Below are 26,868 nucleotides of genomic sequence, written 5' to 3'. Positions count from 1 at the left end.
GTTAGGAAAGGAAACAAGGATCTAGGAGACAAGGAGACAAGTTAGGAAAGGAAACAAGGATCTAGGAGACAAGGAGACAAGTTAGGAGAGGAAACAAGGATCTAGGAGACAAGGAGACGAGTTAGGAAAGGAAACAAGGATCTAGGAGACAAGGAGACGAGTTAGGAGAGGAAACAAGGATCTAGGAGACAAGGAGACGAGTTAGGAGAGGAAACAAGGATCTAGGAGACGAGTTAGGAAAGGAAACAAGGATCTAGGAGACAAGGAGACGAGTTAGGAGAGGAAACAAGGATCTAGGAGACAAGGAGACGAGTTAGGAGAGGAAACAAGGATCTAGGAGACAAGGAGACGAGTTAGGAGAGGAAACAAGGATCTAGGAGACAAGGAGACGAGTTAGGAGAGGAAACAAGGATCTAGGAGACAAGGAGACGAGTTAGGAGAGGAAACAAGGATCTAGGAGACAAGTAGACGAGTTAGGAAAGGAGACAAGGATCTAGGAGACGAGTTAGGAAAGGAAACAAGGATCTAGGAGACGAGTTAGGAAAGGAAACAAGGATCTAGGAGACAAGGAGACGAGTTAGGAAAGGAAACAAGGATCTAGGAGACAAGGAGACGAGTTAGGAAAGGAAACAAGGATCTAGGAGACAAGTAGACGAGTTAGGAAAGGAGACAAGGATCTAGGAGACGAGTTAGGAAAGGAAACAAGGATCTAGGAGACAAGGAGACGAGTTAGGAAAGGAAACAAGGATCTAGGAGACAAGGAGACGAGTTAGGAAAGGAAACAAGGATATAGGAGACAAGGAGACGAGTTAGGAGAGGAAACAAGGATCTAGGAGACAAGGAGACGAGTTAGGAGAGGAAACAAGGATCTAGGAGACAAGGAGACGAGTTAGGAGAAGGAAACAAGGATCTAGGAGACAAGGAGACGAGTTAGGAGAGGAAACAAGGATCTAGGAGACGAGTTAGGAAAGGAAACAAGGATCTAGGAGACAAGGAGACGAGTTAGGAAAGGAAACAAGGATCTAGGAGACGAGTTAGGAAAGGAAACAAGGATCTAGGAGACAAGGAGACGAGTTAAGAAAGGAAACAAGGATCTAGGAGACAAGGAGACGAGTTAGGAAAGGAAACAAGGATCTAGGAGACGAGTTAGGAAAGGAAACAAGGATCTAGGAGACAAGGAGACAAGTTAGGAAAGGAAACAAGGATCTAGGAGACAAGGAGACAAGTTAGGAGAGGAAACAAGGATCTAGGAGACAAGGAGACGAGTTAGGAAAGGAAACAAGGATCTAGGAGACAAGGAGACAAGTTAGGAAAGGAAACAAGGATCTAGGAGACATAAAGACGAGTTAGGAGAGGAAACAAGGATCTAGGAGACAAGGAGACGAGTTAGGAAAGGAAACAAGGATCTAGGAGACGAGTTAGGAAAGGAAACAAGGATCTAGGAGACAAGGAGACGAGTTAAGAAAGGAAACAAGGATCTAGGAGACAAGGAGACGAGTTAGGAAAGGAAACAAGGATCTAGGAGACGAGTTAGGAAAGGAAACAAGGATCTAGGAGACAAGGAGACAAGTTAGGAAAGGAAACAAGGATCTAGGAGACAAGGAGACAAGTTAGGAGAGGAAACAAGGATCTAGGAGACAAGGAGACGAGTTAGGAAAGGAAACAAGGATCTAGGAGACAAGGAGACAAGTTAGGAAAGGAAACAAGGATCTAGGAGACATAAAGACGAGTTAGGAGAGGAAACAAGGATCTAGGAGACAAGGAGACGAGTTAGGAAAGGAAACAAGGATCTAGGAGACAAGGAGACGAGTTGGGAGAGGAAACAAGGATCTAGGAGACGAGTTAGGAAAGGAAACAAGGATCTAGGAGACATAAAGACAAGTTAGGAGAAGGAAACAAGGATCTAGGAGACAAGGAGACAAGTTAGGAAAGGAAACAAGGATCTAGGAGACAAGGAGACAAGTTAGGAAAGGAAACAAGGATCTAGGAGACAAGGAGACAAGTTAGGAGAGGAAACAAGGATCTAGGAGACAAGGAGACGAGTTAGGAAAGGAAACAAGGATCTAGGAGACAAGGAGACGAGTTAGGAGAGGAAACAAGGATCTAGGAGACAAGGAGACGAGTTAGGAGAGGAAACAAGGATCTAGGAGACGAGTTAGGAAAGGAAACAAGGATCTAGGAGACAAGGAGACGAGTTAGGAGAGGAAACAAGGATCTAGGAGACAAGGAGACGAGTTAGGAGAGGAAACAAGGATCTAGGAGACAAGGAGACGAGTTAGGAGAGGAAACAAGGATCTAGGAGACAAGGAGACGAGTTAGGAGAGGAAACAAGGATCTAGGAGACAAGGAGACGAGTTAGGAGAGGAAACAAGGATCTAGGAGACAAGGAGACGAGTTAGGAGAGGAAACAAGGATCTAGGAGACGAGTTAGGAGAGGAAACAAGGATCTAGGAGACGAGTTAGGAGAGGAAACAAGGATCTAGGAGACGAGTTAGGAAAGGAAACAAGGATCTAGGAGACGTAAAGACAAGTTAGGAGAGGAAACAAGGATCTAGGAGACGAGTTAGGAAAGGAAACAAGGATCTAGGAGACAAGGAGACGAGTTAGGAAAGGAAACAAGGATCTAGGAGACAAGGAGACGAGTTAGGAGAGGAAACAAGGATCTAGGAGACAAGTTAGGAGAGGAAACAAGGATCTAGGAGACAAGGAGACGAGTTAGGAAAGGAAACAAGGATCTAGGAGACAAGGAGACGAGTTAGGAGAGGAAACAAGGATCTAGGAGACAAGGAGACGAGTTAGGAGAGGAAACAAGGATCTAGGAGACGAGTTAGGAAAGGAAACAAGGATCTAGGAGACAAGGAGACGAGTTAGGAGAGGAAACAAGGATCTAGGAGACAAGGAGACGAGTTAGGAGAGGAAACAAGGATCTAGGAGACAAGGAGACGAGTTAGGAGAGGAAACAAGGATCTAGGAGACAAGGAGACGAGTTAGGAGAGGAAACAAGGATCTAGGAGACAAGGAGACGAGTTAGGAGAGGAAACAAGGATCTAGGAGACAAGGAGACGAGTTAGGAGAGGAAACAAGGATCTAGGAGACGAGTTAGGAGAGGAAACAAGGATCTAGGAGACGAGTTAGGAAAGGAAACAAGGATCTAGGAGACGTAAAGACAAGTTAGGAGAGGAAACAAGGATCTAGGAGACGAGTTAGGAAAGGAAACAAGGATCTAGGAGACAAGGAGACGAGTTAGGAGAAGGACATGTTAGAACCAGTTCCAGACCAGTCCAGTCCAAACCCAGACCAGGACCAGACCTCGGTCTGAATCAGACCAGACCAGTAGAACAGATCAGATCAGACCTGGTCCAGTCCAGGACCAGGACCAGACCAACCCCAGCTTTAAGTGAATCCACCAACAGTCTGAGAGAAACCAGACCAGGACTAGGACTCAGACCTCGGTCCAGACCTCCCAGACCGGTCCAGACCAGACTAGACTAGACCAGACCTCCCAGTCCAGTCCAGTCCATCCCCAGCTTTAAGTGAATCGGTCTGAGAGAAACCAGAATCTCCACAGGAAGGACTTTGATTGACAGCAGCTGCAGAGCAGCATTCTTTACTCTGATTGGCCGGAAGGAACAGTGGTGTTGATAACCCTGATGACCTGGTAACCCCGCCCCCTCAACACCAGCAAACTGGGAGTGTATATGTGTGTATATATATATATATATATATATATATATATATATATATATATATATATATATATATATATATATATATATATATATATATATATATATATATATATATATAAATACACATATATATACATACATATACAGGGTGTGATTTGTGAAAAAACCAGAGGGGGGATCATTTTAAGAAATATTTTTATTCAGAAAAATTACCACCCAACAGTATAGGCTATATAAAAACTTGTTTCTTGAGTAAACCTTACACTATTTTGAACATGAACTGAACCACTGCATTTGCAGAAATATTTTTTCCTAATATTGTTTTTAAATGTGCCAAATAGAAATAAATAAACTAAATTAATATTTTTTTAATTCTTTCTCGATATCAGTTTGACAGAAAACATGGGAACTGCAATCAGCAATGTCAGATCTTGTTTCATCTTCTGTCACATTTTTTCTCAGGATTTTTGCTTGTGATCCTGTAAAATATGATTTGCTGCTCTGGATTCTTTTCATTTTTTCATTCATTTGACTGACTGTATCTTTTATTTTGGCGGACCGGAAGTCGGACTTTTGGAATGCAAGAAAATCCGGTTGGTTTTCAAAATAAAACTGCTTCCTGTGGTCGCGACTCACTCCCGGTATCAAAATCACACACAAGCAGAATGAACACGGACTCTGTGTATTTTGGTTGTTATTACTTGTTAATAATTACGATGTAATGGTGAAAATACTTTGGGTGGGGGGGTAAATGTTGTCCCCACCGAGGATGAAAATAATTCAGCAGAAGGCAGGACGTGTAAACCATATATATATATATATATATATATATATATATATATATATATATATATATATATATATATATATACATACATATGTGTGTGTGTGTTATATAAGGCTGTAATCAGCGCGGTGGGGGGAATTCAATTCAGTTTTATTTCTACAGCGTCTATTCCAACATAGTTTCTCCAGGATGTTTCCAGAACCAGAACATGAACATAAACCCCCGAGCAATTATTACAGAAACAATTCATAAGCAACTCTGTCCTCTCAGGAAGTGCATTGTGGGGGATATTTTGGTGCAACTCTCTCCGTCGGCCTCTGACACTCGGCCCCGCCCACATCATAAAACCACTTCCTGCCTAAACAGGAAGCCGGGGCTGTTTTGGGAGCGTTGCCTAGCAACGGCAGCTACTTTTTTTTTTTTTTTTTTTTTTTTTAAATTTAAATCTCAAAATACAATGCAAAATTAAGAACAAGGGTATCATACAAATACAGACATTCAAGCACCATATAGAAAATAAATAAACAAAATAATATATAAAGAACAAGACAGTTGAATGTAAATTAAACATAAATAAAAATAAAAACAACATAATGTGCGAGAGTAGGTTTCATGTCGTCAAATTGAACAATTTACAGATGCCGATGGTTTTTTGTGCCTTTTTGTTTTTTGATGAATAAATTGTCCTTATATATAGATCAAGTTCTTTTTTAAGTACAAGGAGTTCAGGTTTTCTGTGGATGAATTTGGACTTGTGTATGTGGAATTTAGCTAAAAATAAAAACAGATTAATAAAAAAGAAAGCAAACCTATTTTTGTAATTAAAATTATGAAAACCAAAAATAACATTCTTAAAATAAAGATGAAAATCAGAAAAGACAGAATCAACAATATACTTGTGGAAATCCCTCCCAAATTTATAACTGAATTCACATGACCAACATAAGTGGGAATATGTCTCAGGATATTTTTGGCAAAAAGAACAATTAACGTCTATATCCTTCTTAAATTTAGATAAATGCAACGGCAGAACTGGGAGCGTTGCCTAGCAACGGCAGGACTGGGGGCGTTAGTTGCCTAGCAACAGCTACTCACTGGGCAGGATGGTCTTGTACCGGTTCTTGGTTCCGTGGTTCGGAACGTCCAGATCCTTCGGATCAATGAAGTTCATCGGGATTTCCTGAAGGAGAAAAGCAGAATTAACTGGACCGGAATAAAGAATAAAGACTGAGAGAATAAAGACTGAGAGAATAAAGACTGAGAGAATAAAGACTGAGAGAATAAAGACTGAGAGAATAAAGACTGAGAGAATAAAGACTGAGAGAATAAAGACTGAGAGAATAAAGACTGAGAGAATAAAGACTGAGAGAATAAAGACTGAGAATAAAGACTGAATAAAGACTGAGAGAATAAAGACTGAGAGAATAAAGACTGAGAGAATAAAGACTGAGAGAATAAAGACTGAGTGAATAAAGACTGAGAGAATAAAGACTGAGAGAATAAAGACTGAGAGAATAAAGACTGAGAGAATAAATAAAGACTGAGAGAATAAAGACTGAGAGAATAAAGACTGAGTTTCAGAAAGACTGAGAGGATAAAGACTGAGAGAATAAAGACTGAGAGAATAAAGACTGAGAGAATAAAGACTGAGAGAATAAAGACTGAGAGAATAAAGACTGAGAGAATAAAGACTGAGAGAATAAAGACTGAGAGAATAAAGACTGAGTGAATAAAGACTGAGAGAATAAAGACTGAGAGAATAAAGACTGAGAGGATAAAGACTGAGAGAATAAAGACTGAGAGAATAAATAAAGACTGAGAGAATAAAGACTGAGAGAATAAAGACTGAGAGAATAAATAAAGACTGAGAGAATAAAGACTGAGAGAATAAAGACTGAGAGAATAAATAAAGACTGAGAGAATAAAGACTGAGAGAATAAAGACTGAGTGAATAAAGACTGAGAGAATAAAGACTGAGAGAATAAAGACTGAGTGAATAAAGACTGAGAGAATAAAGACTGAGAGAATAAAGACTGAGTGAATAAAGACTGAGTGAATAAAGACTGAGAGAATAAAGACTGAGAGAATAAAGACTGAGAGAATAAAGACTGAGTGAATAAAGACTGAGAGAATAAAGACTGAGAGAATAAAGACTGAGAGAATAAAGACTGAGAGAATAAAGACTGAGAGAATAAAGACTGAGTGAATAAAGACTGAGTGAATAAAGACTGAGAGAATAAAGACTGAGTGAATAAAGACTGAGAGAATAAAGACTGAGAGAATAAAGACTGAGAGAATAAAGACTGAGAGAATAAAGACTGAGAGAATAAAGACTGAGAGAATAAAGACTGAGAGAATAAAGACTATCAGGTAATGTTGTATTTTTGGGTAGCTAACGTTAAACGGTCAAATCATAAAGTTCGGTGTCCTCATCACTTTAATTTCTACAACAAATCCTGCCTTGAAGTCGGACCAAGCGTCAAGACTCCGTGTACTTCTACTCCGTGTATTTCTACTCCGTGTATTTCTACTCCGTGTATTTCTACTCCGTGTATTTCTACTCCGTGTATTTCTACTTGGTGTAATTCTACTTGGTGAACTTGGTGAAAAACGCACGAACGCAGGAAAAAACGCACGAACGCACGAAAAAACGCACGAACGCAGGCAAAAACGCACGAAAAAACGCATGCATGACTGCACGCACGAACGCACGCACGAAAAAACGCACGAACGCACGAAAAAATGCACGAAAAAACGCACAAAAAAATGCACGCAAAACGCACGCACGCACGAAAAAACGCACGAATGTACGAAAAAACGCACGAATTCACGCACAAACTCACGTAAAAACGCACGAAAAAACGCACGAACGCAGTCAAAAACGCACGAACGCACGAATAAAAGCACGAACGCACGAAAAAACGCACGAAAAAACACACAAACGCACGAAAAAACGCACGAATGCACGCACGAACGCACGCAAAACGCACGCACGAAAAAACGCACGAACGCACGCACGCAAAAACGCACGAAAAAAACGCACGAACGCATGAAAAAACGCACGAAAAAACTCACAAAAAAACGCACAAACGCACGAAAAAACTCACAAAAAAACGCACAAACGCACGAAAAAACGCACGAATGCACGCACGAACGCACGCAAAACGCACGCATGCACGAAAAAACGCACGAACGCACGAAAAAACGCACGAAAAAACGCACGAAAAAACGCACGAAAAAACGCACGAACGCAGGCAAAAACGCACGAAAGAACGCATGCATGAATGCACGCACGAACGCACGCACGAAAAAACGCACGAACGCACGAAAAAACGCACGAAAAAACGCACGAAAAAACACATGAATGCACGCATGAATGTACGCACGAACGCACGCAAAACTTACGCACTCACGAAAAAACGCGCAAAGTACGAAAAAACGCACGAACGCAGGCAAAAACGCACGAACGCACGAAAAAACGCACGAACGCACGAAAAAACGCACGAAAAAACACACGAACGCACGAAAAAACGCACGAACGCACGAAAAAACGGACGAATGCACGCACGAACGCACGCAAAACGCATGCACGCACGAAAAAACGCACGAACGCACGCAAAATGCACGCACGCAAAATGCACGCACGCAAAAACGCACGAAAAAACACACGAACGGATGAAAAAACGCACAAAAAAACGCACAAACGCACGAAAAAACGCACGAATGCACGCACGCAAAACGCACGCATGCACAAAAAAACGCACGAAAAAACGCACAAACTCACGAAAAAATGTTATATTAGGACAGTCTAAAGTAACTGTTATATCAGGACACTATTTCTACTCGGTGTATTTCTACTCGGTGTATTTCTACTCCGTGTATTTCTACTCCGTGTATTTCTACTCCGTGTATTTGTACTCCGTGTATTTCTACTCCGTGTATTTCTACTCCGTGTATTTCTACTCCGTGTATTTCTACTCCGTGTATTTGTACTCCGTGTATTTCTACTCTGTGTATTTCTACTCTGTGTATTTCTACTCCGTGTATTTCTACTCCGTGTATTTCTACTCCGTGTATTTGTACTCTGTGTATTTGTACTCTGTGTATTTCTACTCCGTGTATTTCTACTCTGTGTATTTCTACTCCGTGTATTTGTACTCTGTGTATTTCTACTCGGTGTATTTCTACTCGGTGTATTTCTACTCCGTGTATTTCTACTCTGTGTATTTCTACTCCGTGTATTTGTACTCTGTGTATTTCTACTCTGTGTATTTCTACTCCGTGTATTTCTACTCCGTGTATTTCTACTCCGTGTATTTGTACTCTGTGTATTTGTACTCTGTGTATTTCTACTCTGTGTATTTCTACTCCGTGTATTTCTACTCCGTGTATTTCTACTCCGTGTATTTGTACTCTGTGTATTTCTACTCGGTGTATTTCTACTCGGTGTATTTCTACTCCGTGTATTTCTACTCCGTGTATTTCTACTCACAGCGAACTCGGCGTGCAGCCGCTGCGCGTTGGCGACGACGTCACGCAGCTGCTGTCGCGTTAGCGGCCGCCGCGCCGCTAGCAGGTACTCCCTGGCCGCCGTCTCCCGGGGCGTTACCACGGCAACGCTGAGCGGCTCCACGGAGCCCAGAGCCGACATGTCCAGAACCAGGGACACGTTAGAGCCTCGTCTGAGGAAAACCAGAGAAAACCTTCACGTTAGAGTCTCGTCTGAGGAAGAACCAGAGAAAACCTTCACGTTAGAGTCTCGTCTGAGGAAAACCAGAGAAAACCTTCACGTTAGAGTCTCGTCTGAGGAAAACCAGAGAAAACCTTCACGTTAGAGTCTCGTCTGAGGAAAACCAGAGAAAACCTTCACGTTAGAGTCTCGTCTGAGGAAAACCAGAGAAAACCTTCACGTTAGAGTCTCGTCTGAGGAAAACCAGAGAAAACCTTCACGTTAGAGTCTCGTCTGAGGAAGAACCAGAGAAAACCTTCACGTTAGAGTCTCGTCTGAGGAAGAACCAGAGAAAACCTTCACGTTAGAGTCTCGTCTGAGGAAAACCAGAGAAAACCTTCACGTTAGAGTCTCGTCTGAGGAAAACCAGAGAAAACCTTCACGTTAGAGTCTCGTCTGAGGAAAACCAGAGAAAACCTTCACGTTAGAGCCTCGTCTGAGGAAAACCAGAGAAAACCTTCACGTTAGAGCCTCGTCTGAGGAAGAACCAGAGAAAACCTTCACGTTAGAGTCTCGTCTGAGGAAAACCAGAGAAAACCTTCACGTTAGAGTCTCGTCTGAGGAAAACCAGAGAAAACCTTCACGTTAGAGTCTCGTCTGAGGAAAACCAGAGAAAACCTTCACGTTAGAGTCTCGTCTGAGGAAAACCAGAGAAAACCTTCACGTTAGAGTCTCGTCTGAGGAAAACCAGAGAAAACCTTCACGTTAGAGTCTCGTCTGAGGAAAACCAGAGAAAACCTTCACGTTAGAGCCTCGTCTGAGGAAGAACCAGAGAAAACCTTCACGTTAGAGTCTCGTCTGAGGAAAACCAGAGAAAACCTTCACGTTAGAGTCTCGTCTGAGGAAAACCAGAGAAAACCTTCACGTTAGAGTCTCGTCTGAGGAAAACCAGAGAAAACCTTCACGTTAGAGTCTCGTCTGAGGAAAACCAGAGAAAACCTTCACGTTAGAGTCTCGTCTGAGGAAAACCAGAGAAAACCTTCACGTTAGAGTCTCGTCTGAGGAAAACCAGAGAAAACCTTCACGTTAGAGTCTCGTCTGAGGAAAACCAGAGAAAACCTTCACGTTAGAGTCTCGTCTGAGGAAAACCAGAGAAAACCTTCACGTTAGAGTCTCGTCTGAGGAAAACCAGAGAAAACCTTCACGTTAGAGCCTCGTCTGAGGAAAACCAGAGAAAACCTTCACGTTAGAGCCTCGTCTGAGGAAAACCAGAGAAAACCTTCACGTTAGAGTCTCGTCTGAGGAAAACCAGAGAAAACCTTCACGTTAGAGTCTCGTCTGAGGAAAACCAGAGAAAACCTTCACGTTAGAGTCTCGTCTGAGGAAAACCAGAGAAAACCTTCACGTTAGAGTCTCGTCTGAGGAAGAACCAGAGAAAACCTTCACGTTAGAGTCTCGTCTGAGGAAAACCAGAGAAAACCTTCACGTTAGAGTCTCGTCTGAGGAAAACCAGAGAAAACCTTCACGTTAGAGTCTCGTCTGAGGAAGAACCAGAGAAAACCTTCACGTTAGAGTCTCGTCTGAGGAAAACCAGAGAAAACCTTCACGTTAGAGTCTCGTCTGAGGAAAACCAGAGAAAACCTTCACGTTAGAGTCTCGTCTGAGGAAAACCAGAGAAAACCTTCACGTTAGAGTCTCGTCTGAGGAAAACCAGAGAAAACCTTCACGTTAGAGTCTCGTCTGAGGAAAACCAGAGAAAACCTTCACGTTAGAGTCTCGTCTGAGGAAAACCAGAGAAAACCTTCACGTTAGAGTCTCGTCTGAGGAAAACCAGAGAAAACCTTCACGTTAGAGTCTCGTCTGAGGAAAACCAGAGAAAACCTTCACGTTAGAGTCTCGTCTGAGGAAAACCAGAGAAAACCTTCACGTTAGAGTCTCGTCTGAGGAAAACCAGAGAAAACCTTCACGTTAGAGTCTCGTCTGAGGAAAACCAGAGAAAACCTTCACGTTAGAGTCTCGTCTGAGGAAAACCAGAGAAAACCTTCACGTTAGAGTCTCGTCTGAGGAGGAACCAGAGAAAACCTTCACGTTAGAGTCTCGTCTGAGGAAAACCAGAGAAAACCTTCACGTTAGAGTCTCGTCTGAGGAAAACCAGAGAAAACCTTCACGTTAGAGTCTCGTCTGAGGAAAACCAGAGAAAACCTTCACGTTAGAGTCTCGTCTGAGGAAAACCAGAGAAAACCTTCACGTTAGAGTCTCGTCTGAGGAGGAACCAGAGAAAACCTTCACGTTAGAGTCTCGTCTGAGGAAAACCAGAGAAAACCTTCACGTTAGAGTCTCGTCTGAGGAAAACCAGAGAAAACCTTCACGTTAGAGTCTCGTCTGAGGAAAACCAGAGAAAACCTTCACGTTAGAGTCTCGTCTGAGGAAAACCAGAGAAAACCTTCACGTTAGAGTCTCGTCTGAGGAAAACCAGAGAAAACCTTCACGTTAGAGTCTCGTCTGAGGAAAACCAGAGAAAACCTTCACGTTAGAGCCTCGTCTGAGGAAGAACCAGAGAAAACCTTCACGTTAGAGTCTCGTCTGAGGAAAACCAGAGAAAACCTTCACGTTAGAGTCTCGTCTGAGGAAAACCAGAGAAAACCTTCACGTTAGAGTCTCGTCTGAGGAAGAACCAGAGAAAACCTTCACGTTAGAGTCTCGTCTGAGGAAGAACCAGAGAAAACCTTCACGTTAGAGTCTCGTCTGAGGAAAACCAGAGAAAACCTTCACGTTAGAGTCTCGTCTGAGGAAAACCAGAGAAAACCTTCACGTTAGAGTCTCGTCTGAGGAAAACCAGAGAAAACCTTCACGTTAGAGTCTCGTCTGAGGAAAACCAGAGAAAACCTTCACGTTAGAGTCTCGTCTGAGGAAAACCAGAGAAAACCTTCACGTTAGAGTCTCGTCTGAGGAGGAACCAGAGAAAACCTTCACGTTAGAGTCTCGTCTGAGGAAAACCAGAGAAAACCTTCACGTTAGAGTCTCGTCTGAGGAAAACCAGAGAAAACCTTCACGTTAGAGCCTCGTCTGAGGAGGAACCAGAGAAAACCTTCACGTTAGAGTCTCGTCTGAGGAAAACCAGAGAAAACCTTCACGTTAGAGTCTCGTCTGAGGAAAACCAGAGAAAACCTTCACGTTAGAGTCTCGTCTGAGGAAAACCAGAGAAAACCTTCACGTTAGAGTCTCGTCTGAGGAAAACCAGAGAAAACCTTCACGTTAGAGTCTCGTCTGAGGAAAACCAGAGAAAACCTTCACGTTAGAGTCTCGTCTGAGGAAAACCAGAGAAAACCTTCACGTTAGAGTCTCGTCTGAGGAAAACCAGAGAAAACCTTCACGTTAGAGTCTCGTCTGAGGAAAACCAGAGAAAACCTTCACGTTAGAGTCTCGTCTGAGGAAAACCAGAGAAAACCTTCACGTTAGAGTCTCGTCTGAGGAAAACCAGAGAAAACCTTCACGTTAGAGTCTCGTCTGAGGAAAACCAGAGAAAACCTTCACGTTAGAGTCTCGTCTGAGGAAAACCAGAGAAAACCTTCACGTTAGAGTCTCGTCTGAGGAAAACCAGAGAAAACCTTCACGTTAGAGTCTCGTCTGAGGAAAACCAGAGAAAACCTTCACGTTAGAGTCTCGTCTGAGGAAAACCAGAGAAAACCTTCACGTTAGAGTCTCGTCTGAGGAAGAACCAGAGAAAACCTTCACGTTAGAGTCTCGTCTGAGGAAAACCAGAGAAAACCTTCACGTTAGAGCCTCGTCTGAGGAAAACCAGAGAAAACCTTCACGTTAGAGTCTCGTCTGAGGAAGAACCAGAGAAAACCTTCACGTTAGAGTCTCGTCTGAGGAAGAACCAGAGAAAACCTTCACGTTAGAGTCTCGTCTGAGGAAAACCAGAGAAAACCTTCACGTTAGAGTCTCGTCTGAGGAAAACCAGAGAAAACCTTCACGTTAGAGTCTCGTCTGAGGAAAACCAGAGAAAACCTTCACGTTAGAGTCTCGTCTGAGGAAAACCAGAGAAAACCTTCACGTTAGAGTCTCGTCTGAGGAAAACCAGAGAAAACCTTCACGTTAGAGTCTCGTCTGAGGAAAACCAGAGAAAACCTTCACGTTAGAGTCTCGTCTGAGGAAAACCAGAGAAAACCTTCACGTTAGAGTCTCGTCTGAGGAAAACCAGAGAAAACCTTCACGTTAGAGTCTCGTCTGAGGAAAACCAGAGAAAACCTTCACGTTAGAGCCTCGTCTGAGGAAAACCAGAGAAAACCTTCACGTTAGAGTCTCGTCTGAGGAAAACCAGAGAAAACCTTCACGTTAGAGTCTCGTCTGAGGAAAACCAGAGAAAACCTTCACGTTAGAGTCTCGTCTGAGGAAAACCAGAGAAAACCTTCACGTTAGAGTCTCGTCTGAGGAAAACCAGAGAAAACCTTCACGTTAGAGTCTCGTCTGAGGAGGAACCAGAGAAAACCTTCACGTTAGAGTCTCGTCTGAGGAAGAACCAGAGAAAACCTTCACGTTAGAGTCTCGTCTGAGGAAAACCAGAGAAAACCTTCACGTTAGAGTCTCGTCTGAGGAAAACCAGAGAAAACCTTCACGTTAGAGTCTCGTCTGAGGAAAACCAGAGAAAACCTTCACGTTAGAGTCTCGTCTGAGGAAAACCAGAGAAAACCTTCACGTTAGAGTCTCGTCTGAGGAAAACCAGAGAAAACCTTCACGTTAGAGTCTCGTCTGAGGAAAACCAGAGAAAACCTTCACGTTAGAGTCTCGTCTGAGGAGGAACCAGAGAAAACCTTCACGTTAGAGCCTCGTCTGAGGAAAACCAGAGAAAACCTTCACGTTAGAGTCTCGTCTGAGGAAAACCAGAGAAAACCTTCACGTTAGAGTCTCGTCTGAGGAAGAACCAGAGAAAACCTTCACGTTAGAGTCTCGTCTGAGGAAGAACCAGAGAAAACCTTCACGTTAGAGTCTCGTCTGAGGAAGAACCAGAGAAAACCTTCACGTTAGAGTCTCGTCTGAGGAAAACCAGAGAAAACCTTCACGTTAGAGTCTCGTCTGAGGAAAACCAGAGAAAACCTTCACGTTAGAGTCTCGTCTGAGGAAAACCAGAGAAAACCTTCACGTTAGAGTCTCGTCTGAGGAAAACCAGAGAAAACCTTCACGTTAGAGTCTCGTCTGAGGAAAACCAGAGAAAACCTTCACGTTAGAGTCTCGTCTGAGGAAAACCAGAGAAAACCTTCACGTTAGAGCCTCGTCTGAGGAAGAAAACCAGAGAAAACCTTCACGTTAGAGCCTCGTCTGAGGAGGAACCAGAGAAAACCTTCACGTTAGAGCCTCGTCTGAGGAGAAGAAGGTCAGAGGTCAGAGGTCAGAGGTCACGTAGAGACGGTTGTGGTCCAGATACCAGGACTAGTAAAACTGGAACCAGGACTAGCAGACCTGGAAGTATCTATAAATATCTCATAACCGTCCATCGTTCCTGTAGTTTCTTGTGCCGGCCCCCCTTTTTTCTCTTTTGTGCATGTTTGCAGGCCGGAGCTTCAGGAGCTGCTTCCACCTGCCTGCGCCCCCCCTCCTCCTAAAGGGGAGTTTTTCTTGCCACTGTTTGGTTTAAGGTTTTTCTCCCACTATGGGAGTTTTTACCTCCATTTTTTATGTAATAATTGTTCGGGGGTTTATGTTCTGGTTCTGGAAACATCCTGGAGAAACTATGTTGGAATAGACGCTATAGAAATAAAACTGAATGGAACCAGGACAAAGGTCTGTCCTGGTCCAGGTCGGGGTCTCAGGTATCGGATCCTCGGGAAACTTCGGTTGGGTTTTATTGTAAATGCACTTTTTTCCTTTTTTTCTTTTTTTTCTCTTTTTTCCCTCTTTTTTCTGCTTCTTTTCTCTTTTTTATATTCTTTTTTCATCATTTTTTCTTCTTTTTTTTCCTGTTTTTTTCACGTTTTTTCCTATTTTTTAATCTTTTTTTCCTATTTTTTCCTCTTTTTCTCCTCTTTTTCCTATTTTTTCCTCTTTTTCTCCTCTTTTTTATATTTTTTCCTCTTTGTTTTTTTTTTCCTCTTTTTTCCTTATTTTCATGAAGCGTCTTTCTACAAAGAAATGTACGTTTTACGTCTCATTTATTCATTCACACACGCACTTTTTTCCTCTTTTTTTCTTGGTTTCATCTGGAGGAACATTTAGTTTTACGGAGCAGCATCTATCTGCAGGACCCTGGGCCCCGACACCGGCGCCCCCTACTGGCGGCAGACGGAACCACTGGGGGGACTGGTGTCAAAGGTGCAGAGGAAGGTGTCCTGAGTGAGTCCTGAGTGAGTCCTGAGAGGGTCGTGAGGGTGGAGTCGTCTCGCTACGTGTCGGGATGTTTCCTGTCCGGGACGCTGTTCCTTCCAGCTCGTCTGATTGCTGATTGGCCGACGGCCAGAGTGAACTGGACGGACACAAGAAAACATCCTGTCCTCTTCCTTCCTGCTCAGACCCTTGGAGACGCTACTGGAACCAGGACATGGTACCAGGACCAGGACACGGTACTGGGACCAGAACACGGTACTGGGACCAGAACACGGTACTGGGACCAGGACACGGTACTGGGACCAGGACACGGTACTGGGACCAGAACCAGGACACGGTACTGGGACCAGGACACGGTACTGGGACCAGGACACGGTACTGGGACCAGAACCAGAACACGGTACTGGGACCAGGACATGGTACCAGGACCAGGACCAGAACACGGTACTGGGACCAGAACACGGAGCCCGCTAGTGCAGGGGTGTCCAACCCGTGGCTCGCGAGCCGCATACGGCTCTTTTCCCGGCGTCATGCGGCTCTTTTCCCGGCGTCATGCGGCTCTTTTCCCGGCGTCATGCGGCTCTTTTCCCGGCGTCATGCGGCTCTTTTCCCGGCGTCACGCGGCTCTTTTCCCGGTGTCATGCGGCTCTTTTCCCGGCGTCATAAGGCTCTTTTCCCGGCGTCATGCGGCTCTTTTCCTGGCGTCATACGGCTCTTTGCCCGGCGTCATACGGCTCTTTGCCCGGCGTCATACGGCTCTTTTCCCGGCGTCATACAGCTCTTTTCTCGGCGTCATACGGCTCTTTTCCCGGCGTCATACGGCTCTTTTCCCAGCGTCATACGGCTCTTTTCCCGGCGTCATGCGGCTCTTTTCCCGGCGTCATACGGCTCTTTTCCCGGTGTCATGCGGCTCTTTGCCCGGCGTCATACGGCTCTTTTCCCGGCGTCATACGGCTCTTTTCCCGGCGTCATGCGGCTCTTTTCCCGGCGTCATGCGGCTCTTTTCCCGGTGTCATACGGCTCTTTTCCCGGTATCATGCGGCTCTTTTCCCGGTATCATGCGGCTCTTTTCCCGGTATCATGCGGCTCTTTTCCCGGTATCATGCGGCTCTTTTCCCGGCGTCATACGGCTCTTTGCCCGGTGTCATACGGCTCTTTTCCCGGCGTCATACGGCTCTTTGCCCGGCGTCATACAGCTCTTTTCCCGGCGTCATGCGGCTGTTTTCCCGGCGTCATACAGCTCTTTTCCCGGCGTCATGCGGCTCTTTTCCCGGCGTCATACGGCTCTTTTCCCGGCGTCATGCGGCTCTTTTCCCGGCGTCATGCGGCTCTTTTCCCGGCGTCATACGGCTCTTTTCCCGGCGTCATACGGCTCTTTTCCCGGCGTCATACGGCTCTTTTCCCGGCGTCATGCGGCTCTTTTCCCGGTGTCATACGGCTCTTTTCCCGGTGTCATGCTGCTCTTTTCCCGGTGTCATACGGCTCTTTTCCCGGTGTCATGCGGCTCTTTTCCCGGTATCATGCGGCTCTTTTCCCGGTATCATGCGGCTCTTTTCCTGGTATCATGCGGCTCTTTTCCCGGCGTCATACGGCTCTTTTCCCGGCGTCATGCGGCTCTTTTCCCGGTGTCATACGGCTCTTTTCCCGGTGTCATGCGGCTCTTTTCCCGGTATCATGCGGCTCTTTTCCCGGTATCATGCGGCTCTTTTCCTGGTATCATGCGGCTCTTTTCCCGGCGTCATACGGCTCTTTTCCCGGCGTCATGCGGCTCTTTTCCCGGTGTCATGCGGCTCTTTTCCCGGCGTCATACGGCTCTTTTCCCGGCGTCATACGGCTCTTTGCCCGGCGTCATGCGGCTCTTTGCCCGGCGTCATGCGGCTCTTTGCCCGGCGTCATGCGGCTCTTTTCCCGGCGTCATGGGACTCTTTTCCCGGCGTCATACGGCTCTTTTCCCGGCGTCATACGGCTCTTTTCCCGGTGTCATACGGCTCTTTTCCCGGCGTCATGCGGCTCTTTGCCCGGCGTCATGCGGCTCTTTGCCCGGCGTCATGTGGCTCTTTTCCCGGCGTCATACGGCTCTTTTCCCGGCGTCATACGGCTCTTTTCCCGGCGTCATACGGCTCTTTTCCCGGCGTCATACGGCTCTTTTCCCGGCGTCATACGGCTCTTTGCCCGGCATCATGCGGCTCTTTTCCCGGCGTCATGGGACTCTTTTCCCGGTGTCATACGGCTCTTTTCCCGGCGTCATGCGGCTCTTTGCCCGGCGTCATGCGGCTCTTTGCCCGGCGTCATGTGGCTCTTTGCCCGGCGTCATGCGGCTCTTTGCCCGGCGTCATGCGGCTCTTTGCCCGGCATCATGTGGCTCTTTGCCCGGCATCATGTGGCTCTTTTCCCGGCGTCATGTGGCTCTTTTCCCGGCGTCATGCGGCTATTTGCCCGGCGTCATGCGGCTCTTTGCCCGGCGTCATGCGGCTCTTTTCCCGGCGTCACGCGGCTCTTTGCCCGGCGTCACGCGGCTCTTTTCCCGGCGTCACGCGGCTCTTTTCCCGGTGTCATGCAGCTCTTTTCCCGGTGTCACACGGCTCTTTTCCCGGCGTCATACGGCTCTTTTCCCGGCGTCATGCGGCTCTTTTCCTGGTGTCATGCGGCTCTTTTCCCGGCGTCATGCGGCTCTTTTCCCGGCGTCATACAGCTCTTTTCCCGGTGTCATACGGCTCTTTTCCCGGTGTCATGCTGCTCTTTTCCCGGCGTCATGCGGCTCTTTGCCCGGCGTCATACGGCTCTTTTCCGGGTGTCATACGGCTCTTTGCCCGGCGTCATACGGCTCTTTTCCGGGTGTCATACGGCTCTTTGCCCGGCGTCATACGGCTCTTTTCCCGGCGTCATACGGCTCTTTTCCCGGTGTCATACGGCTCTTTGCCCGGCGTCATGCAGATCTTTTCCCGGCGTCATGCGGATCTTTTCCCGGCGTCATGCGGATCTTTTCCCGGCGTCATGCGGATCTTTTCCCGGCGTCATGCGGCTCTTTTTCCGACGTCATACGGCTCTTTTCCCGGCGTCATACGGCTCTTTTCCCGGCGTCATACGGCTCTTTGCCGGTGTCATACGGCTCTTTGCCGGTGTCATACGGCTCTTTTCCCGGCGTCATGTGGCTCTTTTCCTGGCGTCATACGGCTCTTTTCCCGGCGTCATACGGCTCTTTGCCGGTGTCATACGGCTCTTTTCCCGGTGTCATACGGCTCTTTGCCCGGCGTCATGTGGCTCTTTTCCCGGTGTCATACGGCTCTTTGCCCGGCGTCATACGGCTCTTTGCCCGGCGTCATGTGGCTCTTTTCCCGGCGTCATACGGCTCTTTGCCAGATCATTATACCACAGTTAACAACCAATCAGATCATTATACCACAGTTAACAACCAATCAGATCATTATACCACAGTTAACAACCAATCAGATCATTATACCACAGTTAACAACCAATCAGATCATTATACCACAGTTAACAACCAATCAGATTGCAGGATTTCACCTTTCTGTTATCTAATGGTATTTGTATGTCTCAGAGAGAGCAGGGAGTGAGGGAAAAAGTGGAAATGTCGGGAAAAAAGTCGAAATGTCGAGAAAAAAGTCAAAATGTCGAGAAAATAGTCGAAATGTCGAGAAAAAAGTCGAAATGTCGAGAAAAAAGTCGAAATGTCGAGAAAAAAGTCGAAATATCAAGAAAAAAGTTGAAATGTTGAGAAAAAAGTCAAAATGTCGAGAAAAAAGTCGAAATGTCGAGAAAAAAGTCAAAATGTCGAGAAAAAAAGTCGAAATATCAAGAAAAAAGTCGAAATATCAAGAAAAAAGTCGAAATGTCGAGAAAAAAGTCGAAATGTCGAGAAAAAAGTCGAAATGTCGAGAAAAAAGTCGAAATATCAAGAAAAAAGTTGAAATATCAAGAAAAAAGTCGAAATATCGAGAAAAAAGTCGAAATGTCGAGAAAATAGTCGAAATGTCGAGAAAAAAGTCGAAATGTCGAGAAAATAGTCGAAATGTCGAGAAAAAAGTCGAAATATGAAGAAAAAAGTCGAAATGTCGAGAAAAAAGAGGAAATGTCGAGAAAAAAGAGGAAATGTCAAGAAAAAAGTTGAAATGTCGAGAAAAAAGTCGAAATATGAAGAAAAAAGTCGAAATGTTGAGAAAAAAGAGGAAATGTCGAGAAAAAAGAGGAAATGTCGAGAAAAAAGTCGAAATGTCGAGAAAAAGTCGAAATGTTGATAAAAAAGTCGAAATGTCGAGAAAAAAGTCGAAATATCAAGAAAAAAGTCGAAATGTTGATAAAAAAGTCGAAATGTCGAGAAAAAAGTCGAAATGTCGAGATTAATGTTGAAGTACAATTTTCCGTTTTCTAATGGTATATTTATGTCTCAAAGAGAGCAGGGAGTGAAGCATCATGGGTAGTTAGAGTGAAGCATCATGGGTAGTTAGAGTGAAGCATCATGGGTAGTTAGAGTGAAGCATCATGGGTAGTTAGAGTGAAGCATCATGGGTAGTTAGAGTGAAGCATCATGGGTAGTTAGAGTGAAGCATCATGGGTAGTTAGAGTGAAGCATCATGGGTAGTTAGAGTGAAGCATCATGGGTAGTTAGAGTGAAGCATCATGGGTAGTTAGAGTGAAGCATCATGGGTAGTTGGAGTGAAGGATCATGGGTAGTTAGAGTGAAGCATCATGGGTAGTTAGAGTGAAGGATCATGGGTAGTTAGAGTGAAGGATCATGGGTAGTTAGAGTGAAGCATCATGGGTAGTTAGAGTGAAGGATCATGGGTAGTTAGAGTGAAGCATCATGGGTAGTTAGAGTGAAGCATCATGGGTAGTTAGAGTGAAGCATCATGGGTAGTTAGAGTGAAGCATCATGGGTAGTTAGAGTGAAGGATCATGGGTAGTTAGAGTGAAGCATCATGGGTAGTTAGAGTGAAGCATCATGGGTAATTAGAGTGAAGCATCATGGGTAGTTAGAGTGAAGCATCATGGGTAGTTAGAGTGAAGCATCATGGGTAGTTAGAGTGAAGGATCATGGGTAGTTAGAGTGAAGCATCATGGGTAGTTAGAGTGAAGCATCATGGGTAGTTAGAGTGAAGCATCATGGGTAGTTAGAGTGAAGCATCATGGGTAGTTAGAGTGAAGCATCATGGGTAGTTAAAGTGAAGGATCATGGGTAGTTAGAGTGAAGCATCATGGGTAGTTAGAGTGAAGCATCATGGGTAGTTAGAGTGAAGCATCATGGGTAGTTAGAGTGAAGGATCATGGGTAGTTAGAGTGAAGCATCATGGGTAGTTAGAGTGAAGCATCATGGGTAGTTAGAGTGAAGGATCATGGGTAGTTAGAGTGAAGCATCATGGGTAGTTGATGGAGTGAAGGATCATGGGTAGTTAGAGTGAAGGATCATGGGTAGTTAGAGTGAAGGATCATGGGTAGTTAGAGTGAAGGATCATGGGTAGTTAGAGTGAAGCATCATGGGTAGTTAGAGTGAAGGATCATGGGTAGTTAGAGTGAAGGATCATGGGTAGTTAGAGTGAAGCATCATGGGTAGTTAGAGTGAAGCATCATGGGTAGTTAGAGTGAAGCATCATGGGTAGTTAGAGTGAAGGATCATGGGTAGTTAGAGTGAAGGATCATGGGTAGTTAGAGTGAAGGATCATGGGTAGTTAGAGTTAGAGTGAAGCATCATGGGTAGTTAGAGTGAAGCATCATGGGTAGTTAGAGTGAAGCATCATGGGTAGTTAGAGTGAAGCATCATGGGTAGTTAGAGTGAAGCATCATGGGTAGTTAGAGTGAAGCATCATGGGTAGTTAGAGTGAAGGATCATGGGTAGTTAGAGTGAAGGATCATGGGTAGTTAGAGTGAAGGATCATGGGTAGTTAGAGTGAAGCATCATGGGTAGTTAGAGTGAAGCATCATGGGTAGTTAGAGTGAAGGATCATGGGTAGTTAGAGTGAAGCATCATGGGTAGTTAGAGTGAGGGATCATGGGTAGTTAGAGTGAAGGATCATGGGTAGTTAGAGTGAAGCATCATGGGTAGTTAGAGTGAAGCATCATGGGTAGTTAGAGTGAAGCATCATGGGTAGTTAGAGTGAAGCATCATGGGTAGTTAGAGTGAAGGATCATGGGTAGTTAGAGTGAAGGATCATGGGTAGTTAGAGTGAAGGATCATGGGTAGTTAGAGTGAAGGATCATGGGTAGTTAGAGTGAAGCATCATGGGTAGTTAGAGTGAAGGATCATGGGTAGTTAGAGTGAAGCATCATGGGTAGTTAGAGTGAAGCATCATGGGTAGTTAGAGTGAAGCATCATGGGTAGTTAGAGTGAAGGATCATGGGTAGTTAGAGTGAAGCATCATGGGTAGTTAGAGTGAAGGATCATGGGTAGTTGGAGTGAAGCATCATGGGTAGTTAGTGTGAAGCATCATGGGTAGTTAGAGTGAAGGATCATGGGTAGTTAGAGTGAAGCATCATGGGTAGTTAGAGGATCATGGGTAGTTAGAGTGAAGGATCATGGGTAGTTAGAGTGAAGCATCATGGGTAGAGTGAAGGATCATGGGTAGTTAGAGTGAAGGATCATGGGTAGTTAGAGTGAAGGATCATGGGTAGAGTGAAGGATCATGGGTAGAGTGAAGGATCATGGGTAGTTAGAGTGAAGGATCATGGGTAGTTAGAGTGAAGGATCATGGGTAGTTAGAGTGAAGGATCATGGGTAGTTAGAGTGAAGGATCATGGGTAGTTAGAGTGAAGCATCATGGGTAGTTAGAGTGAAGGATCATGGGTAGTTAGAGTGAAGGATCATGGGTAGTTAGAGTGAAGCATCATGGGTAGTTAGAGTGAAGGATCATGGGTAGTTAGAGTGAAGGATCATAGGTAGTTAGAGTGAAGCATCATGGGTAGTTAGAGGATCATGGGTAGTTAGAGTGAAGCATCATGGGTAGTTAGAGTGAAGCATCATGGGTAGTTAGAGTGAAGCATCATGGGTAGTTAGAGTGAAGCATCATGGGTAGTTAGAGTGAAGCATCATGGGTAATTAGAGTGAAGGATCATGGGTAGTTAGAGTGAAGCATCATGGGTAGTTAGAGGATCATGGGTAGTTAGAGTGAAGGATCATGGGTAGTTAGAGTGAAGGATCATGGGTAGTTAGAGTGAAGGATCATGGGTAGTTAGAGTGAAGGATCATGGGTAGTTAGAGGATCATGGGTAGTTAGAGTGAAGGATCATGGGTAGTTAGAGTGAAGGATCATGGGTAGTTAGAGTGAAGGATCATGGGTAGTTAGAGTGAAGCATCATGGGTAGTTAGAGTGAAGCATCATGGGTAGTTAGAGTGAAGGATCATGGGTAGTTGATGGAGTGAAGGATCATGGGTAGTTAGAGTGAAGGATCATGGGTAGTTAGAGTGAAGGATCATGGGTAGTTAGAGTGAAGCATCATGGGTAGTTAGAGTGAAGCATCATGGGTAGTTAGAGTGAAGCATCATGGGTAGTTAGTGAAGCATCATGGGTAGTTAGAGGATCATGGGTAGTTAGAGTGAAGCATCATGGGTAGTTAGAGTGAAGCATCATGGGTAGTTAGAGTGAAGCATCATGGGTAGTTAGAGTGAAGCATCATGGGTAGTTAGAGTGAAGCATCATGGGTAGTTAGAGTGAAGCATCATGGGTAGTTAGAGTGAAGGATCATGGGTAGTTAGAGTGAAGGATCATGGGTAGTTAGAGTGAAGGATCATGGGTAGTTGATGGAGTGAAGGATCATGGGTAGTTAGAGTGAAGGATCATGGGTAGTTAGAGTGAAGCATCATGGGTAGTTAGAGTGAAGCATCATGGGTAGTTAGAGTGAAGCATCATGGGTAGTTAGAGTGAAGGATCATGGGTAGTTAGAGTGAAGGATCATGGGTAGTTAGAGTGAAGGATCATGGGTAGTTAGAGGATCATGGGTAGTTAGAGTGAAGCATCATGGGTAGTTAGAGTGAAGCATCATGGATAGTTAGAGTGAAGCATCATGGGTAGTTAGAGTGAAGCATCATGGGTAGAGTGAAGGATCATGGGTAGTTAGAGTGAAGGATCATGGGTAGTTAGAGTGAAGCATCATGGGTAGTTAGAGTGAAGCATCATGGGTAGTTAGAGTGAAGGATCATGGGTAGTTAGAGTGAAGCATCATGGGTAGTTAGAGTGAAGGATCATGGGTAGTTAGAGTGAAGGATCATGGGTAGTTAGAGTGAAGGATCATGGGTAGTTAGAGTGAAGGATCATGGGTAGTTAGAGTGAAGCATCATGGGTAGTTAGAGTGAAGCATCATGGGTAGTTAGAGTGAAGGATCATGGGTAGAGTGAAGCATCATGGGTAGTTAGAGTGAAGCATCATGGGTAGTTAGAGTGAAGCATCATGGGTAGTTAGAGTGAAGCATCATGGGTAGAGTGAAGCATCATGGGTAGTTAGAGTGAAGCATCATGGGTAGTTAGAGTGAAGCATCATGGGTAGTTAGAGTGAAGGATCATGGGTAGAGTGAAGCATCATGGGTAGTTAGAGTGAAGGATCATGGGTAGTTAGAGTGAAGCATCATGGGTAGTTAGAGTGAAGGATCATGGGTAGTTAGAGTGAAGGATCATGGGTAGTTAGAGTGAAGGATCATGGGTAGTTAGAGTGAAGGATCATGGGTAGTTAGAGTGAAGCATCATGGGTAGTTAGAGTGAAGGATCATGGGTAGTTAGAGTGAAGCATCATGGGTAGTTAGAGTGAAGCATCATGGGTAGTTAGAGTGAAGGATCATGGGTAGTTAGAGTGAAGGATCATGGGTAGTTAGAGTGAAGGATCATGGGTAATTAGAGTGAAGGATCATGGGTAGTTAGAGTGAAGGATCATGGGTAGTTAGAGGATCATGGGTAGTTAGAGTGAAGCATCATGGGTAGTTAGAGGATCATGGGTAGTTAGAGTGAAGCATCATGGGTAGTTAGAGTGAAGCATCATGGGTAGTTGATGGAGTGAAGCATCATGGGTAGTTAGAGTGAAGCATCATGGGTAGTTAGAGTGAAGGATCATGGGTAGTTAGAGTGAAGCATCATGGGTAGTTAGAGTGAAGCATCATGGGTAGTTAGAGTGAAGGATCATGGGTAGTTAGAGTGAAGGATCATGGGTAGTTAGAGTGAAGCATCATGGGTAGTTAGAGTGAAGGATCATGGGTAGTTAGAGTGAAGGATCATGGGTAGTTAGAGTGAAGCATCATGGGTAGTTAGAGTGAAGCATCATGGGTAGTTAGAGTGAAGCATCATGGGTAGTTAGAGTGAAGGATCATGGGTAGTTAGAGTGAAGGATCATGGGTAGTTAGAGTGAAGCATCATGGGTAGTTAGAGTGAAGCATCATGGGTAGTTAGAGTGAAGCATCATGGGTAGTTAGAGTGAAGCATCATGGGTAGTTAGAGTGAAGCATCATGGGTAGTTAGAGTGAAGCATCATGGGTAGTTAGAGTGAAGCATCATGGGTAGTTAGTGAAGCATCATGGGTAGTTAGAGTGAAGGATCATGGGTAGTTAGAGTGAAGGATCATGGGTAGTTAGAGTGAAGGATCATGGGTAGGTAGAGTGAAGGATCATGGGTAGTTAGAGTGAAGGATCATGGGTAGTTAGAGTGAAGGATCATGGGTAGTTAGAGTGAAGGATCATGGGTAGTTAGAGTGAAGCATCATGGGTAGTTAGAGGATCATGGGTAGTTAGAGTGAAGCATCATGGGTAGTTAGAGTGAAGGATCATGGGTAGTTAGAGGATCATGGGTAGTTAGAGTGAAGCATCATGGGTAGTTAGAGTGAAGGATCATGGGTAGTTAGAGTGAAGGATCATGGGTAGTTAGAGTGAAGCATCATGGGTAGTTAGAGTGAAGCATCATGGGTAGTTAGAGTGAAGCATCATGGGTAGTTAGAGTGAAGCGTCATGGGTAGTTAGAGGATCATGGGTCGTTAGAGTGAAGCATCATGGGTAGTTAGAGGTAGTTAGAGTGAAGCATCATGGGTAATCTCACCGTTCCTGCAGTCCTGCAGCAGGTTTCATCTTGAACGGGGAGGGGAGGGGCTTCAGCTCGTTAGTGACCGTTACCAGGGCAACGCCGGCCGGGGGGGCGTGGCCGTCGCCGCTGACGACAGAGACGGGGGCGGGGCTACGAGGAAACGACAGGACGGGGTCAGTTCATCAATAAGTAAATGTTTCAACCGTTTCTGGAGCCACTTCCTGTCCCGCCCAGACTCACCTGGGCGAAGGGCCGGCTGTGATTGGCTGCTGCTGCAGAGGGGGCGTGGCTACAGCTGGAGGGCGGTCCAACTGGACCATAATGGACGTCAGTCCCTGCAGAGACGGAGGGGACGTTAGCGCTGCAGCTAACGACTGTTCCAATTAGGGGTGGGCAAAAATATCGATATGGCAATATATCGCGATACTTTTCCAGCTGATTCAAAATCGATATTAAAAATTTGAATATCGATTTTTTTTTTTTTTTTATATTTTTTATCCCCTTTTTCCCCTTTTTTCTATCCCCCAGTGCTCCTACCTAAGTGACAGTCCTGGGCATTGCCACTCTCTACCAACCCTGGGAGTTCCTGCACTGAGCTCAGGTTTTATTTCATTTTATCATTTATTTTTTATATAACACAATTGCCTGTCCTTAAAAAATTAAAAATAATGCACAGAGGTTTATCTATTTATGGATTTATATCTATACTGACTGATCACTGTGCCTGTCCTTGGTTTTAGTTCCATCTTTCTTGTGTTTATTATCATTTGCCACATAATTAAAGCAACCTCATACTAAATTTAATGTTAATTTTTTTTTTTTTTTTTTTTTTTACCTTGTCTGCACACATATTATTGATTGATACCATGACGGTAGAAACCAAAAGTGTATATATGTGCATTATTACTATATTTAATATATACATATATATACGCACACATATGCATTTAATGTTAATTTCATATGATGTAAATAATATGAAAAACATATACAAATATGTTGTAACTTTAGCTTGTATAGTTATAATAAAACATTGTTTTGACTCAGTTTGTCCCATGAATTGTCACTATAATCTGATGAACGTGTAACTGGGATTTTAAGATCCATCACTATCATCTGATGTACATATAGTAATATATAATAATAATAATAATAATAATAATAATAATAAATACTACTCTGATTTTAAGATCCATCACTATCATCTGATGTACATATTATAATAATAATAATAATAATAATAATAATAATAATAATAATAATAATAATAATAATAATAATAATAATAATAATAATAAATACAACTCTGATTTTAAGATGTGTAATGCATTTTTACATTTTTCGGTGAACTATGTAGAATATAATAATCGGGATATCCTAATGTGTATGGTATCGT

The 26,868-nt window shown here is 44.4% G+C and overlaps 1 protein-coding gene across 1 annotated transcript in view; it reads right to left on the bottom strand.

Moving 5' to 3' along the window:
* The window catches only part of ptprr (protein tyrosine phosphatase receptor type R), a gene marked incomplete at its 5' end in the record, with an annotated part of 56,021 nt that overhangs the window by 21,200 nt on the left and 7,953 nt on the right, over positions 1-26,868 (bottom strand). Inside the window, 4 exons of the mRNA XM_061715229.1 lie at positions 5,572-5,656; positions 8,969-9,158; positions 25,488-25,622; positions 25,713-25,807. Coding sequence (XP_061571213.1) covers positions 5,572-5,656; positions 8,969-9,158; positions 25,488-25,622; positions 25,713-25,807 — 505 coding nt within the window. The remainder of the gene's footprint in view (positions 1-5,571; positions 5,657-8,968; positions 9,159-25,487; positions 25,623-25,712; positions 25,808-26,868) is intronic.

The sequence above is a fragment of the Cololabis saira genome, chromosome 23, assembly GCF_033807715.1.
Source record: "Cololabis saira isolate AMF1-May2022 chromosome 23, fColSai1.1, whole genome shotgun sequence".
Taxonomy (NCBI): domain Eukaryota; kingdom Metazoa; phylum Chordata; class Actinopteri; order Beloniformes; family Belonidae; genus Cololabis; species Cololabis saira.
This window is presented reverse-complemented; position numbering and strand designations above follow the sequence as displayed.